Below are 17,951 nucleotides of genomic sequence, written 5' to 3' on the forward strand. Positions count from 1 at the left end.
CCATACTGCTGTAGCCTAGAATGTAATCTTTTGTCAATGCATGTACATACAGTAAATGCTATATTTGTGACGGCAGTCATTTCTTGCTAACCACAATAATTACTCAGTAAATTATCTATGATTGTTCTGACTCAGTTTTCCTCAATCTATGAGGCTTAGCTCTAATAAAAGAAGCAAGAAACTTAATGACATGCTTTCCCGTTAGAAGGTGCACAGCGAGTAATGTGCATCAACTAGTCAGAGCTTCCCGTTATCAGAGCCCTTCTGTGACTCCTGTAACGCCAAGGAAGAAACTCACTAAGAGTGCTAAGTATCAGTCTATCAGCGGCAAAACTGGAGCCAAACAAAAACATAAACACACTGGATCGGCGCCGCTCATACCGTGTGGTAAATACAATACTAGAAAAATGTTTAAAAAAACGTATTTCTTTAAGCAGTTGGCTAGAGTCTAGGCGCAAAGTTCACCTTTCCTGTCTTGCCTTTAAATTCTTCATGGGCAAGCTACCCAGCTACCTGAACAAGCTCCTCACCCCTACCACATGCAGTACCTATCACCTGAGATCAGACTCCAAAAGACTATTCATGGTCCCAAGACTCAACAAAGTATCCGGACGTTCCTCTTTCTCCTTCCGTGCACCCCAAAACTGGAACAACCTACCAGAGACTCTCACATCCACCACCAGTTTAAGTTCTTTCAAATCTAAGGCTGTCTCACATTTTAACCTGGTCTGTAACTGTTTCATACGCTCATAATATATATTTTCTCTAACTGTGCACGCAATGTCTTGTATATAATGTATACCCTGTTCATTTATGTAACTGTATTTGTAACCATGTACTATTTGTTTTACTCTGTGCCCAGGACATACTTGAAAACGAGAGGTAACTCTCAATGTATTACTTCCTGGTAAAATATTTTATAAATAAATAAATAATGCTGATACCTTATACAGGAAAGTAAAAAATGACTCAGTAAAACATGCTGTATTTCTTCAGACACATACTGTTTCAGTAGCAAACAATAGCAACGTTTCAAGGTCCCCCGATCCCTACCTCAGGCCAGTGGACCCTGAAACGTTGCTATTTTCTCGCTACTAAAACAGTATGTGTCTGAAGAACTCCATGTTTTGCTAACCAATTATCGACTTTCCTGTGTGCTGTATAAGATGCCAGCCTTAAACAAGCCAACTGCGTAAAGTAAACTACAAGGAATCGACATTTTTTTGTACTTTTGCTAGTATTGTATTTATCACATGAGCGCCGATGCATTATTTGGTAGCTTCCATATGTATATATGCCTAGCAGGGGACCAGGATCAGGGCACCAACTGATAACACTGAATGAATTGAGGACACAATTTGCGCGTACGTGCCAGATCTTCCCCTTTTTTCTATACAAAAAAAAACTACCACAGATTTAGGAAAGAAAACAACTGGATTTTTTTGCCTTGACAGAGCAGGTGTATTTTGTTACCCCAGTTTTGTCCCGGTGATGTAATGTAACACCCTATGTTCAGTGTAGCACCCATTGTTTGATTCCAGCAGAAACGAGAAAACACTAGAAAAGCCGGTCTGATTTATGGGTTTTGCTCTCAGCCAAACCCATATTTCAGACCCTGGATCTTACTCGCAATACCAATCTCGCCGCCCTTTAGGAGGTGTTAACACAATGTGAGTTTTTAGACTCGGTTTGTATAACGGAGACCCGAGAATAGCAGTGGGGTAAGAAATGTGAGTTGGAGACGTTTTGGACAAATCGATCGGATTGTCAGAAACCACTTCCGAAAAAGCCTTTCACATGCAAATTGTTCACGCGATAAGGTCTTACAGAATAGCAAGGCATGCCAATCTGCTCAGAAAGGGCTCTTTAGAAGCGGATTGACACCCTTCGGAACTACGAGAATCAGCGCCATTGATTTCTTTCCCTCTGGCTCTCGTGTAATGTACATTAACGGCACTATCTCATTGTATTTCAATTCTAGGAATGTATAAACTGAATGCACTTCTGTAATGTAAAGCATTACATGGGGGGGGGGGGAAGCCTTAATGTGGCTGTTTATAAAGTCCACCGAAAATCTTTATGCCATACAACTGTGGCAAAGCTTTTATACCCCGAGGCAAAGAAATACAAACAGATGTTTGATGGATATTGTTTACATTAAGATTTCATGTAATAGAATCTTGTTCGCTTTGTCACTGCTCTATGTTGCATTACATTGTTCTGCTACATATTACAAAACCATTTACTGTAGTTTATAGTATAATATAACAGCTACAATGTCATCTGGAATATTGCAATGTGCAGAACGCTGCCGCTCGGAAGCTGAGACGTGCTTCTCGCTTTGAGCACACCACTCCCATCTCACGCCATCCGCACCGGCGCCCAGTGATCTTCCGGGTTCAGTTCAAGTTGGCCGTTACGGCCGTTAAAACCTTGCAAGGCTACGGGCCTGCCTATCTGCAGTCTCGTTTCAAGCCACGGAGTGATACCGGCTGTGATCTCGATGACCTGTTGGTGGCCCCTGAGGACTGGAGTTGGCCACCCGTTCTAAACATAGACAACCAGATTTTCAACCTCTAATCAACTACATGAAGCTGTGGAGTTTTCATTTTATTTCTTACGTTAAAATTAAATCAACAAAAAAACTATACGTTCGACATATTATCCAATTTAACCTGCTCACATATCTAAACAATGCATATACAGTATTTGGTTTTCTTTTGTTGTACATGGCATTGCCTCACTAATTTGTGATTTGTGCATTTCTTTGTACATATAAAGTGTTTGTAATCAGATAACTACTTTTGTCTGCTCAAATGGTCTGCCTGTACTTCAGATAATAATGCCCTGAGCTGCTCAGGGAGACCAATTTCTGACTATATTTTCTGTCAGATTACTCTCTAAACACACTGTGCTTTACTTGAGTGGTATATAATGGCCCTGCTCCTACTGAAGCCTGATCTAACAGAGGTAATCACAAAACTATTCACTAGTGTTATCTTTTTAATAGTACTGTGCAAACAAACAGACTTTAGCCCCAGCTGTAAAAAGAAAAGGTCCTTGTCAACTGAGCAGCATTATGGACACAATTTATCACATACAAGTTGCTGAACAAGGCTAATTCTTTATTTTATTCTGACATAAAATGAATCAAAGAAATCAGAAGGTAAAACAGATCTACTAAAATCAGATGCATGCTCAGCATTCCTGTTAACCTTTTGCATTTTGGGATAGTTTATAATGTCCCCAGTGGTGGGATATCTTGAAACGATGGGAGCGGCTCAGTGAGTAAAGACACTGAAAACACTGACACTAAATTTGGAGTAGGCGAACCTGGTTCAATTGCAGCTCTTTGTGACCTTGCGCAAATCACTTTACCTCTCAGGCACCAAAAACATAGATTGTAAGCTCATCTGGGCAGGGACCTGTGTCTGCAACAGTCCTACAGATGCAGCCACCAGTATCCGATCACTTGCCTGGGTAAAAACTAAGGCATCTCACAGTAAATGCCTCCACATCTCTGTGAGATTCCTATTGGCCCATCGGATTAACACAGCGGGGGTCCCTGCAGTCCGGTTCAGTTGGAATGTTTTCAGTTTTACAGCTGTGATAATCCGATGGGCCGTTCGGAACCTCACAGAGATGTCCAGGCATTTACTGTGAGACTGCCCCAGATTTCCCAAGGCAAGTGATCTAATACTGGTGGCTGCATCTGTATGTGCTGCGTACCGCGCGCTGTATACTGTAATTGTCAAGTGGTTTTGAGTCCCTGTAGGAGAAAAGCGCTATGTGAAATAAAGTTGTTATTATGGCGTGGCAAGGCCGCACAAACAGCGCAGCTCCGGGGGAAACAATTCAGTGCATCGGTAAAAGCTTCTTGTCATTCACCTATTCCCCCCCCCGCCCCCTCCTTCCCACATTATTTTAAATGACAGCCTAGGCCAATTAGCGTGTTTGTTTTATCACCTGCCCTTGGCTGGAGCTAGGCCTATCTCCCGATGTATATAATGAATAACATAGACACAAGCAAGATAAAGCTAGCCCACCTAGAATATAGGACAAATACATATAATTAACCATGTACAGTGGCACTCAAACATATATTAACCCCTAAGAAGCTGATGAGTGTTGGCCACATAGGCTGCTAAAGAGTTAATATTTACACACAGATGTTTATATTTTATTTGTAGGGGGTATATGTTGTATGTTAACCCTTTAGTGCAATGAATTGGTAGCCTCGAGAATCAAAGGGCTTCAATATTTTCTTGCCGTAGGGCAGGGGCGGCCAACTGCATTTCTCAGGGACCACACACAGGCCAGGGTCTCAGGATATCCCTGCTTCAGCACAGGTGGTGCAGTCATTCTGACTGCGCCACTGATTGAGCCACCTGTGCTGAAGCAGGAATATCCTGAAAACCTGACCAGTTAGTGGCCATTGAGGACTGGAGTCGGTCCGCCCCTGCTGAAGAGTTTTGTAAGAAATCCTATTCCATAACCCTATGGTAGAAATGTGATACCTCCCACAATCCTCAGCGCTGATTAATGCAGACTCCCGTGAGATCCGGCCTTTTTCTATCGCACGCGTTATATAACGCTGACCATGCAATTTTCAGGTACGCAACTCAGTATGAATACAGTAACCCATTTATGAATAAATCCTTATTAGCGAATACGGTGGTAATTATATTTAAAAAATCACCGCCCCTGTCCCCTTTGTTTACGCTAAATTTCAAAGCAGCAACATAGACCCTTCGTGCGTGGAGACGAGCGCGGGGACGGGCGCGGGGACGGGGGGCAGTCTTGACTCATAAGTGAAGTTTGATGAACATGGACTGCTGACTAAGGGTAAGAAAAGGCACTTCTGCTCCCTCACTAAACAAGGAAAATGGCATATTTTAGCATTCGGATTGATGGATTCACTCAGGTTTCCACTAAAGACATCAATTGAAAGTAGAAGCTTTATACATTAGCAGTGCCCATGCTCCGCATTTCAATACGCAGAAAGCAGCATGCGATTCAGTGCCGTAGCTTATGGCACAGATATACAGTACATGTTTGTTTTTTTAGATTTGATCAAACATTAATGAATAGTACATATCAATCGAAAACACTTATTTTGAGTAAACATGCCGATGAAATGAGGTCCATTTTTCTATAATAGAACTTGAAAAAGACCTACAATATGGGATCGCCGATCGACATATCAATGAATACTGTATTTCATTGTACAACTTTGAGTCCAAAGCGTGATGGAGTTAAAGCAGCAAAACATGTGGTACTATGTATTTTATATCCGTAGGGGGTGCCGGTATCTCTCCAGCCATGGAACAACTGTGCAGAACAAAATGGCGGCTTAAATGTCCCGTCCCCCCCCCCATGCAGCCCAATAGGAAGCCTTGACATCATCCCATGCAGCTTCCTATTGGCTCATGTAACCTGGACATTTAAACTTCACAGAAATACCGGCGCCCCCTGCAGGGGGTTCCCGGAGCTGAAATTAACATAGTTCATCTTCAGAGACCCCCTGATTCAATCCTCTAATTTAAAATGCTACGTGTTCCAGTGTCCCAGTCCTGTTCCTGTGATTCACTCCCGCCATAGCTCTTTCTCGTGACCGAAAGACATGCTAGGGGAGGAGAGATATAGACGTGTGGCGGGGGGGGGGGGAGGAGATAGAAAAAGACATGGATGTGGGAGGAGAGAAAAACGTGCTGGGGGGGGGGAAGAGACATGCTGGGGGAAGAAAAAGATATGCTGAGGAGAAGGAGAGAGAGAGAGACATTTTGGGGGAGAGACGAGAGACATTCTGGGGGGAGAGACGAGAGACATTCTCGGGGGAGAGACGAGAGAAAGATACAGTATGCTGGGGGGAGAGACGAGAGAGATACAGTATGCTGGGGGGGAGAGACGAGAGAGATACAGTATGCTGGGGGGGGGAAGAGACGAGAGAGATACAGTATGCTGGGGGGGGGGAAGAGACGAGAGAGATACAGTATGCTGGGGGGAGAGACAAGAGAGAGATATTGGGATAAAGATAGATAAGAGAGATAATAATTTGAGAAACATTAGGAGAAGGAAAGTAGAAAACGGCATTAGGGAAAAGGAAGAAAGTGAGGGGGAAAGAATATTAGAAATACATGAGAAGGGGACGACAGAGAGTAACACAGAGGGAAAAGATGGAAAGGCACTAGGGGGGAAAGGAGACCCGAAAGGAATAAGGGGAGGGGGTGTACAGAAACATGACTGGGCAAAGTCGACCAAAATATACAGTAATGATGTCATAAATGTCGGTGAGCAAAACATGGCACCCCCGATCCTTACATTTGTCCTGGGCCCCCCAAAAAATGTTGGCGTCCCTGGTTCGTTTCCCCTTTATCTAAAATCTTCTTTTTTTAAACTCTATCACTGTCTGTTTTTGGTACAATCTTGTAAAATCCTTTGTAAAACAACATCTTTTCCTAACAGTTTTGTCCCACTGTCTAGAGGTTCTTCCAATCTGAAACTGCGCTTCTACATTTTAATACACTTGCTCCACTGGTAAAACTCATTGTAAATCAATCAGGCCAGACCTTTTTAGGACTCGAACAGTGTTGAGATTTCTCTTTGAGATCCACATCACATCTCCACCTTGATAGGTTTGCAAATGAAAATGACTGACAATCTCTGCAGTGTCCTTATCATCTAAATGTCTCTCAAGCAACCACATGATGAGAGGCTATATCTGCGATATTTATAGCTTTATGAGTGAAAAATCAACTGTCCCCTCATTGTGTGTTATTACTTGGTGATCGATGAGCAATGCTCGATGGGACACACATCCCACAATCGCACTTTCCTTCTACACATTTATTTTGATAATTCTTCCAGAACATTTTATTCAATCCATTCTTATTTTAAATATTAATGCTGTAATATTAGCGTGTAGACTGGGTCTTTCATGAAATAATCAGCATCAACCTCACGTAGACCAATGGGTTCTTATCTTGGGAAATAAAAAGCTACAATACCTTTTCGAAAACATAAAAATGTGTGACAAAGTGCATCATTCTTATGCCCAGTCATCAAAGAAACGTTTTGTACTGAAGAACATTTTTAGTCCGTTTTCTTTCAATGGAGATGAACTCTAATCAAGAACGGGGACGTGACCTCACAGCAGGCTGGGTAAGAGTCTGAGATTGGACTGCCATACATCTTGACACTTTGTATCAGATTCCAGATTGAGGGTAAAATGAAGAGGTTTAAGAATGCAATGCATAAAAAGGGCTGGCGCAAAAATGGCGACATTCATTCATTCTCTCAGCCGGAGGAGGAGCCCACTGCCTTTGTAGTGGGTGAACCAGGTTAAACCTCCAGTGTCCGTTCCTTATGACGTTGGCAAGTCACTTTATCTCCCCGTGTCTCAGGAGCCACACATAGGGGCTTATTCTAGCAGCTCCGAAGTTGTCACGTTCATGTTCACGTGAAATGTGAGAAAAATCCCAATTCTTTATTGCAAATCACTTCTTCTAAAAGTGACAAACCGCCCGGTGTAACGCCCACGCCGCCAGGATTGTGCGCGATTTAGAAGCGGAATGACCCGAGGTGCTAACTCCATCCCCGGTCTGACTGATGGGTTTTGCTCTCTCAGACAAACCCATATTTCCGGCTCTGGATCTTCCTCGCAATACCAGTCTCGCCGCCCTTTAGGAGGTGTTAACACAATGCGAGTCTTTAGAAGCGGTTTGTAGAACGGAGCTACGAGAATAGCAGCTGTGGGCAAAAAACGCGAGTTTAAATCTTTTTTGACAAATCGATCGGATTGTCAGAAAATGCATCTAAAGAAGTTTGGACATGCGAGAAGGGCTTACAGAATAGCACAGTATGGCCACATTACAAGAGGTTTGCCACACTTCGGAGCTACGAGAATAGGCCTCTCAGATTGAAACTCCACAGGGCAGGGAGGCATTTTGTCTGTAAAAACATGTACAGTGCAGTATACACGGTCAGCTTAATAAATAAATATATATATATAAAGTGGTCGACAAATCACCAAAAAATCTACTCGCCCAACAAAAAAATCTACTCGCCACCTACAGTAGCGACATATTTTATTGAACTAAATGCCGGCGGCATGCCGGGATCTGCCCCAGCTGCCGCCAGTAATAAACACGCGCCGCCGCGTTTCCCCCACTCACCCCCCCTCCTCTTCGCGCGCAATTTACACCCCCTTCCGGACCCCGAACCCGGCTTCTGCTCTGCCCCTCTGCTTCCCCGCACCCCCGCTTACCTTAATTTGATCTCCAGGGATGTCGGGGAAGCCTGGGGAAGACGGGGAAGCCGGGCGCGCATGTGACTGTGACGTCACAGTGTGCCGCCACGCGCCGCGGCTACCCGCTTCCCAGACGCATGCAGCCGGCGGCTTTTGCTCGAATAAGAGCTGCCGCTGCTGTAGTACCAAACGTGTGATGCCTGGGCCAATAGGAGCTCGCCACGATGTTAAATCCACTCGCCCGGGGCGTGCAAATGTATAGGTTTGTCGAACACTGTATATATATATACACACACATACATACATATACAGTACATATATACACACACACACACACACACATATACACACATACTTTGTAAAATTAACAGTCTGAAGAGCACTGCCACCTTGTTTTAAAAGAAATTGTGCTCTCCTTCCAGCATATTGTACATACTGTACTGCATCTTTAGTTAGCACAAAAAGAAAATCCTTCCATTTTTATTCTTACAAGGGTTTCTGTACAGGTTACAGTGTGTCAGACCATGTGCCCCGCACCATGTACCGAGCAGGTCCCTGTGTTTAACATTACATCTGTGCTTCGAGAAAAGTGCAAGCAGCCTTACACATCTCTCCTTCACAACAGAACTGACGGAGGCTGAACCCTGCTCCATCACCAAATCATTCCCATCTATTATTTTACTTCCAGACAGGGGCACTCTGAGGTTTTTGATGAAGAACAACAGTCTCTTGCGAGGCTGCAGAGGGGGTCGCTGAAACGAAGATGAACAATTGATCAGAGTTAATGGACCATACCAGCAATAAGCAGCAAAGACCTATGCAAAGATATCGCTGTGCACCTGCCCTGCTGATACAAACACCTTACAAAACATGCTAATACCAATCAGGATTCAGCCGGGGACCTTTTATTGGTTACATGTGAGGAGAGACATTTTATTTTAAACCATTTTTGCTTTAAAAAAAAAAAAGGTGCAGAAAGAAAGTCAATATAAAATAAATCACATGATGTATTATTAGAAAACGTACTGTTTCTGTGTGTAGTCTACAGCTGTGCAAAGCATAGCTTGCTTCTTTACCTTACTAAATAACACACATTTTAAGTACACGCACTGAAGTGGAAAGTATTTTGTATGGATCAATTTAAAGATTACTTTATGATATCGGCCTAAAAATTGTTGCAGTTATGTGTCTCACTCACCTTCATCACTAGCACTCCCTCAACACCTTCCCTCCACTCAGCACCTTCCCTCCACTCAGCACCATCCCCCACACTAAGCACCCTCCCCCACACTAAGCACCCTCCACCACAGTAAGCACCCTCCCCCACACTAAGTACCCTCCCCCACACTAAGCACCATCCCCCCAACCCCCACTCAGCATAATCCCTCCACATCTTGAGGTCCATGTGAAAAACCACTTTGTTAAGGAAGCATTTTAATAGCTTCAAATCAATGGTGTATAATACTCCCACAAAGCACTCACCCTCCTAGCAAACTACTGCACTTCGACTCCGACTACTTGTGAAAGTCTTGTAAAATCTCCCTTGGGCACAGATACTCAAAGCCACGTTAACGTCACTTAACCCCAGAGGCAAAGGTTCTCAACTCCGGTCCATAAGACCTCCCAACAGGTGAGGTATAAGGATATCCCAGCTTCAGCACAGGTGGTTCAATCAGCTCAGTCTTCCACTTAGCCACTGATTGAGCCACCTGTGCTGAAGCAGGGGGGGGGGGGCTTGAGGACTGGAGTTGAGAACCCCTGCCTTAGTGGTTAACAGTATATCTTCAAAGGACAATAACGTTAGGCAATGTTTTCTCTCTTAAAGAGACTAGCGTTAATTAGAACAGCCGTCAGTGATAATGAGATGCAAATTATATGCAAACGAGGCATTGTCATAACATCGCATATCCACCAAAGTGCCTTAGATTAACACAGGAACGGTACGTTATTGAAGTAATACCCAATCTTGGCGTTACTCCTACCCAGACCCTCTTATTTAGCAGTGCCTACATGGGTGTAACATCACAATTAGGAATAATTTAAATAACATAGTGTTATTTCTCTGCATTTTTCCCCCTCTCCCCTTAAGAAAAAGCCCTTTTTTGGGGTCCGAATAGGAGTAACACCAGGACTGGCGTAATGTCATGTTATTGGAAGACAGCGCAGCATTAAGCTACATTATCTTGATATTTAGCCACCAATGAGATGTATTTCCGATACTGTTTTTGCATATAATTATCTTTGAGAATACAATGTTATCTCAGAAAACATAACGTAGATTTTTGTTTTAGGTAACATTGTGTTAGGATCCCTGATTTTAACAGAGGTTTGGTGATCTGGGCCTTAGATTATAAATAAGGGGTGGCCTACAGACCAGGTTTCAGGATATCCCTGCTTCAGCACAGGTGGCTCAATCAGTGGCTCAGACAAAGACAACCACTGATTGAGACACCTGTGCTGAAGCAGGGATATCCTTAAAACCTGGCCTGTTGGTGGCCCTTGCTGACTGGAGTTGGCCAGTCTTTGACTGAGCCACTGATTGAGCCACCTGTGCTGAAGCAGAGATATCCTTAAATCCTGGCCTGTTGATGGCCCTTGAGGACTGGAGTTGGGCTCCCCTGTTATAAGTGCTTGAGGGCCGATATTCCATATTCCTAATGTTTATTTTTACGCTTGGTGCACTTAGCTCTATTGCATCATAATTCCCTGTATTCCAGTAGCTTGTTTCAATAAGCACAGTTATCGCTATATAAGTAAGAGCATATATACATATAAGTAATCTAAAGTATAGATAAGTGGGTAAAGCATGATGATAAATCGCACAGCCTTGCATTTAGCATACATTTGTGGGAATGGATGTAAAGGGGAACTCTTAAGTAAACAAGTTTGAGTTGTCATGTTAAATCCAATTCTTGGCCCATGTTAATGTGAGAGAGAAAAATTGGTGTTACTCAACACAAGCTGAAGACTTTACCAACTGCAGGGGTATATAAAGAGAGGGGTTACTATAAAGAGAGGGGTTACTATAAAGAGAGGGGTTACTATAAAGTTGGGCCCTTGTACTGTAGGGAAAGGCCCATGACTGCAGCATGTTAAGGGGGTTACGTTTTTGAATAGGGATGCTGACATGTCCCGACTACTTCTATGTAGGAGACAAGGGCGTAGCTGTAGCCCGCTCTCCTGGGGGCCCCACTCTCTCTCCCCCCCCCTCCTGTAGAGACAGGTGGGGGAGATGGTATGCGGCGGCGGGCCCCCCGTATTACAGGAAAAGCAAGCCGGTAGAGGAATCAGCAAGACAGGGGAGGAGCGCCCTCTAGCAGTCTGACCCGGAAGCGTTTCTTACTTCCGGTGTCTGCTGCCCGAGCGCAACTCCTAACTCGTCTACCGGCTGCTCCTCTGATCATCTCCTCCCACCAAAGGTAGGCATGTGTGAGAGCTGAGGGGAAGAGAGAGAGAGAGCTGAGTGGAAGAGAGAGAGAGAGCTGAGTGGAAGAGAGAGAGAGAGCTGAGAGGAAGAGAGAACCGGGAACAAGGAGGACTCAGACACTCATGCATAATGTCTCTGTCTCTCTCTTCTCCAGCAAAACCTCACAGCCACGGCAAAACGACACAAATCGTGTGGAAAGTGCATGCAAATTAAATATTTATTAACACGATTTGTCTGCATAGATAATTCTTAATGAATATAGCAACAAAAAAAAAACACCTGGTTTCTATTACGTCAAATTGTGTGAATTAAATACATAGATAACTCTTCCCAGCAAACAAACCCGAAAATAATAAATACTTAACTGAATCACATGTAACTTTAAGCAAGTCACTTTATCTCCCTGTGCCTCAGGCACCAAAATCATAGATTGTAAGCTCCACGGTGCAGGGACCTGTGTCTGCAAAATGTCTCTGTAAAGCGTTACGTAAAACTAGCAGCCCTATACAAGAACATGCAATTATTATTACTGTATTATTATTATTATTATTATTACTGTATTATTATTATTATTATTATGTGAACGAGGGTAATTATTGCATTAAAATAACATTTATTTATAAGTTCATGTCAATTCCCCTTGAGGCATTATGTGTTCATTTTTATAGTGCATTATATGAGAAAATTACTGCATGATGAATTAATGCTGCGGGTTTAACTAAAATGAAGGGCCTCATTCAGAGAAGGTTGATACAAATTATCGCCAGGGCATTCTGATTGGCTGGCATCATTCCCTTTAAGTGACGTCATGTAAAAAAAAAAATTAAAGTCGGGACATGGTTTTAACAGCCAATCAGGTGGCTGTTAACCATTTTGAGGCTAAATGTGACGTCACACGCCCTATTTAAGGCTGTGACGCCTCATTTGAGCCCAAGAAGACGACGAGACAACACACACACACACACACTTATATGCAGCAATGTGTGTGTTCTGAATATTTTGTATCACTTTTAGTGCTTCCATCTTTTCTGTCTCTGCTAACTCTGCCTTGAGTTTTTCACGTACTGCAGTGGGCCCTTTCAGACACGGACGTATGACTTGCAAGACCTGCCTGTACTGCCTTAATTGTATGTTCCTTTGGCAAGCATCCAAGCCCTTGGAAATTCCAAAAATCAGTGTCTCATGCAAGGTTCAGTTCAATCTTATATTGTGAGCACCAGCTTTACTAAGCTGCGTTTCCCACAGGCAGCCAGGCCTAAAATTAATCTAACATTCTTTGGTATCACGCAAACTGGAAGCTTATATGTACTGGTGTTTTTATGATTAATGCTCACAACACATCTTTCTTTTACTGGTGTTATCTGTTCCAGAATAATGGTTTCACTTTATTGCTGTTGCTCTCAATTTTGGCTTAGTTTTCAGACACTTATATTCTTTTTAAAGCAGCAGTATCCAGTTTCAAAGGAATAACAGCAGTGTTTAAGTGTTATACTGTATGTAGTATCCAGTCCCTCTTATCGGCTGCGCTAATCTCCAGCACATTTACATAGCATGCCCGAGGCGGATTGCGTGGGACTGCGCGCTCGTGACTTCTCTGCACAGTATCTTGCAAAATGACTATTTTCCCCATATTTATCAGAGCTTCCCAAAGGCTACACAGTGATTGAGCCATGCTGCTCCCCACACTTCTCATACTGTATGTATACAGGCATACCCCGCATTAACGTACGCAATGGGACCGGAGCATGTATGTAACTATGTAACACAGGCATACCCCGCATTAACGTACGCAATGGGACCGGAGCATATATGTAAAGTGAAAATGTACTTAAAGTGAAGCACTACCTTTTCCCCACTTATCGATGCATGTACTGTACTGCAATCGTCATATACGTGCATAACTGATGTAAATAACGCATTTGTAACAGGCTCTATAGTCTCCCCTCTTGTGCACAGCTTCGGTACAGGTAGGGAGCCGGTATTGCTGTTCAGGACGTGCTGACAGGCGCATGCGTGAGCTGCCATTTGCCTTTTGAGCGAAATGTCCTTACTCGCGAGTGTACTTAAAGTGAGTGTCCTTAAAGCGGGGTATGGCTGTACAGTACAATTCAGATTTTGGTTGTCCGCTGTCTGACTGTCCCCTTTTGTACTCCGGGCATGGCTGAGGCCGCGATGATAGTAGCGGCGCGCGCAACGCTGCGCGCCTCCGGAACAAATGTATGTACCCTGATGCTGCCCATAGTGATTATTAGCACAATGGCACGGCCGATTTTTCACGAGAAACAATTTTGTGTTTGTTGCACGACGGCCAGGTCACGAGCGCGGTTCAGCCAATGAGGGCGAACTAGCTCCGTGACATCACGGCGAAGCCTCCGCCATGCCTCCCTGTCACGTCTCCCCCTATGAGACAAATCGCCTCTGAGGCAGGTGCGGGCGATGCCCTGCGCTCCGTCGTACGCGCCTAGTACAGCCTCATCCTAATTAAGCACTTCTGACACCATATAATGATCTTTGTGGGGAGTTTTAAGCAGACAAACGTTTTAATAACAAGCAGCCGCCATGCTGTGGAGCACGCCTTCTTACCTGTTGCATCACATGATGAGTATTCCCATGTGAGTGAGTCTCTCTAAATTCCCTTAATACAAGCTTCAATATAAGCGACCACCTATAAATGTTGCTATCATATACATATCTCAGAGCCGCCTGGGAGTTTGTCGGGGGGCTCGGTGCCGGTGGGGAGGGTGAGGCCTCTTACCTTCTCCGGCGTCTCCTCCTGCTCTTCATTTCCGCTACATCGCGTTGTCGTGACGTTGTGATATCATTGCGACGTGTCGTCACAAGCAGAAGATGGCGGAGATGGAGAGCAGCAGGAGAAGCTCACGGCTCCAGAGAGAAGGTAAGAGGCACTTACAGACAGGGCCGTCGACAGGGGGGGACAGCCGGGACTGCTGTTCCGGACCTAGCCAGGCGCCCGTCCTCCCTATAGTCCTGGGCCCTGGAAAATCTGTGTCCCTGCTTACAGGGCTCTCCCCCGGCAATCAGTTTAAATGCTGTGGAGAAGAGCACATGGCCTCTGTAAGAGCGGGGATAGGTGCGCCTGCATCTGCTATATCTTCACAGTGAGTATCTTTACTATCTCCGAGAGGGAAAGAGATGAGGCAAAAGCTTGGGTACATACAGATGCAACTGCTGGTTGTAGACTGCTTGCCAAGGAAAATCTCTGATCATCTCGCAGTAACTCGTGAGATGGTCCAGAGCAGGCTGTAATGGCCCATCGGATTAACACAGCAGGGGTCCCTGCGTTTGAATGGGACTCGCAGCCCGGGAGGATTCACACACCGTGAGTCCCATTCAAATGCAGGGACCCCGCTGTGTTAATCCGATGGGCCATTAGTCTGGCTGCTGGAATCTCCCGGTGTGGGGTGGCTTTAAGCACTGAAGTCTCAGGGCAATCTCAAGGCAAGCAGTCGCCAGCCGTCAGCTGCAGCTGTATTTGCAAAATTTGTGCGCAGCAAAAGTCCAATATCGGCATGCTTTCAAATCTGTATGTAAAAGTTTTGCCTATCCCTACTCCTTCCTCCTCACTGGTATTCTCCAGATCACACACATTGATGAAAAGAAAAACACTAGAATAAAATAAGCACAGTCATAATAGTATAGAAAAGGCCAGCTGACTAACCACAACCAAAGCCTGATATCTTTGTATATTTAAAATCAGCTGACAGCAAATAAAATAGTATCATGAAAAATAATAATGATGGGACGAAATATTGTACAAATTAGAATATGTATAGGTGATGGAACTCTATACTGTACCCCTGCATTATTACACTGTTATAGATTGCAAATCACCATTGTGCTTTTTGGATCTAAACAGCTTGGCAGCCTCATTATTTAGGTGCATTAAAATAGGCAGCCAAACGTCTAGAAAACAATCACAGGAGAAAGAAATACAGAACATGGTACACACCCGGATCTTCTCTACATAGATACTATAATACTAGCAATACTCAATTTATGAGTAATACTGCAAATGGGGGCTTAGTACTAAGACAGATATAATGAACAGTAATACAAATAAGGTGACTAAAAGATTGGTCTTTCCTCTTTCTTTACGCAAATAGTGTTGAATTTTGTAGCCGCTGGTCACACTTCACCTGACATCCCGTAATTAAAGTTTATCGAGGTAATGCTCTTACCTGTAGATCTGCATCAAATTCATGCTTCAAATGAGCTTCCTCCGCTGCTTCAACAAGTCTCTGGAAAGAAATACAAATACTAGTGTAAGTGAGATACAAAGTGGCAGCACAAGAAGAGAACAGATACATTAGAAAATAAGTACTTCAGACAGTCACAGCTAAAGATACGTTCCCTTGGCACTTAAGGGGTTGCTGGATTTTACATGTCTTTCGCAACGTTGGAACACTTGACGTGGGTACTCAATATTACACATGAATTCCCTACACTACAGAGCAGTGTTATTGAAAACTAGATACAGTCACAATGCTTCCATCCAAAGCCTTGCTAAGCAGCTTATGTCTCCCTGATGTCCCCTCTGTTACTTTAGTCCCTTAAAATCAACACTGGCAATAGATGCCAATATGCTTACACCAGGGGCGGCCAACTCCAGTCCGCAAGAGCCAGGTTAGGTTTTAAGGATATCCCTGCTTCAGCAAAGGTGGCTCAATCGGTCCCTGCTTTAGCACAGGTGGCTCAGTTGAAGATTAAGCTAGATTGAGCCACATGTGCTGAAGCAGGGAGTTCCTTAAAACCTGACCTGTTGGTGGCCCTTGAGGACTGGAGTTGGCCGGCCCTGGTCTAGATGGTTTCAATTGTTACTCTATGCATATCTTTTCTTAACAAATGTACTTATCCTTATAATGCCTTCAGAAGAACCTTATTATGAGGAGGCAAAATGACAATGAAATCTCTGGTTTAAACTACGAAAAGGTAACAGTATTACAATTATCATCAATCAAGCATTCACCTTTTTTTTTGGTTTAACCACTTTATTTAAAATAGAAGGGGAAGACATCCAGCTAATGAAGCATTGCGCTCTCAAACTGACAGGCAATTATATGAATGTTGGGAGCTACTGTATATAATAAAATTAAATCAAACAAATGGGGAATCAATTTGAGATGATATGAGCAAATTCTAAACATCATCATACATTAGACTTACAGCTTTATGTTAGTGTAATCAATGATTACTTTGTTACTTGAAAATGATCAATGTCTCCATATATTTCTGTATTTGATAATGTACCCGTTGAAACATTACCCCTCATTTGCATTGTAAAACGTCACTGTGTGGTTGATATGAGCGCGGTGTCCCGCTAACAGGAGAAAAGTGTTCGAACGGAAATAAAATCCATGTAATAATAACTTCCTTTCATATAGCGCCTTTCTCCCAATGGGGCTCAGAGCGCTTCCCGATTACAGCACAGCGCGCGGTACGCAGCACATAGGGATGTTACAGGCACTGTCCCTGCCCAGATGAGCTTACAATCTATGTTTTTGGTGCCTGTAGATGTAGGTATGTTAAAGATTGTAATACCTTCTCCGGGGCCAAAGTGAGAGTTGTTGTTACACAGGAACTTACAAGTCTCTATTGCGTGTACTTCTTCACATCCCATATCAGTAGAAGATATGTGCACTTAAAAATATTCTCCTTAAAGGAGAGTGCAATACCCCTAGTAAAAGAGGTTCCCAGCGTCCACCCTCAAGGACCGCTAATCATGCAGGTTTTAAGGCTATCTTCTCATTAGCACAGGTGACTGAACACCTGTGCTTAAGCAGGGGTATAATTAACACCTGCACGGTTAGTGGACCTTGAGAATTGGAGTTGGGTAGCTCTGCACTAGTATACAGGAACTCACACTTTCTCCCAAATGCCAAACCCGCACCGAGAAAGCAATTCCAAAAATTAAAGCGCATCAAAATATTTAACCAAACACCCGGAAGCAGAGACCACAATATTTCCCGGTTTATTTCATGTGCTGCCACTGGTGGATTTTTCATTAAAACGATCAACTATGTGAAAGAAATGATGTGCGTTTCTTTCATTAACAAAGTTATACAGCTACAAGAACAGTGAACAAGAACAGGTTTGCACGTTTTTATGGGGGAGGGGATATTTTCTTCCAAATTCTATTGCGATAAATCACAAGACGAATGAATGAGTTTGGTTGTTAAAAAAAACATTGCAACTTATCAAGGGGTGAAAATGAAAACAAAGTTCCCAGTTTGTTATGCAAGAGGACACAGACAAAAT

General features: G+C 43.6%; 1 protein-coding gene and 1 long non-coding RNA gene across 4 annotated transcripts in view; one reads left to right on the forward strand and one right to left on the reverse strand.

The window, feature by feature from the left end:
- CACNA2D3 (calcium voltage-gated channel auxiliary subunit alpha2delta 3) overlaps positions 1 to 17,951 on the reverse strand; it is a 597,478-nt gene that overhangs the window by 373,512 nt on the left and 206,015 nt on the right. For all 3 annotated transcript variants that reach the window (XM_075574868.1, XM_075574867.1, XM_075574869.1), the window contains exon 4: positions 15,875 to 15,934. In XM_075574868.1, the coding sequence (XP_075430983.1) occupies positions 15,875 to 15,934 (60 nt within the window). The remainder of the gene's footprint in view (positions 1 to 15,874; positions 15,935 to 17,951) is intronic.
- The window catches only part of LOC142468364 (uncharacterized), a 144,252-nt gene that overhangs the window by 88,018 nt on the left and 38,283 nt on the right, over positions 1 to 17,951 (forward strand). The window lies entirely within an intron of this gene.

Source organism: Ascaphus truei, chromosome 17, assembly GCF_040206685.1.
Source record: "Ascaphus truei isolate aAscTru1 chromosome 17, aAscTru1.hap1, whole genome shotgun sequence".
Taxonomy (NCBI): Eukaryota; Metazoa; Chordata; class Amphibia; order Anura; family Ascaphidae; genus Ascaphus; species Ascaphus truei.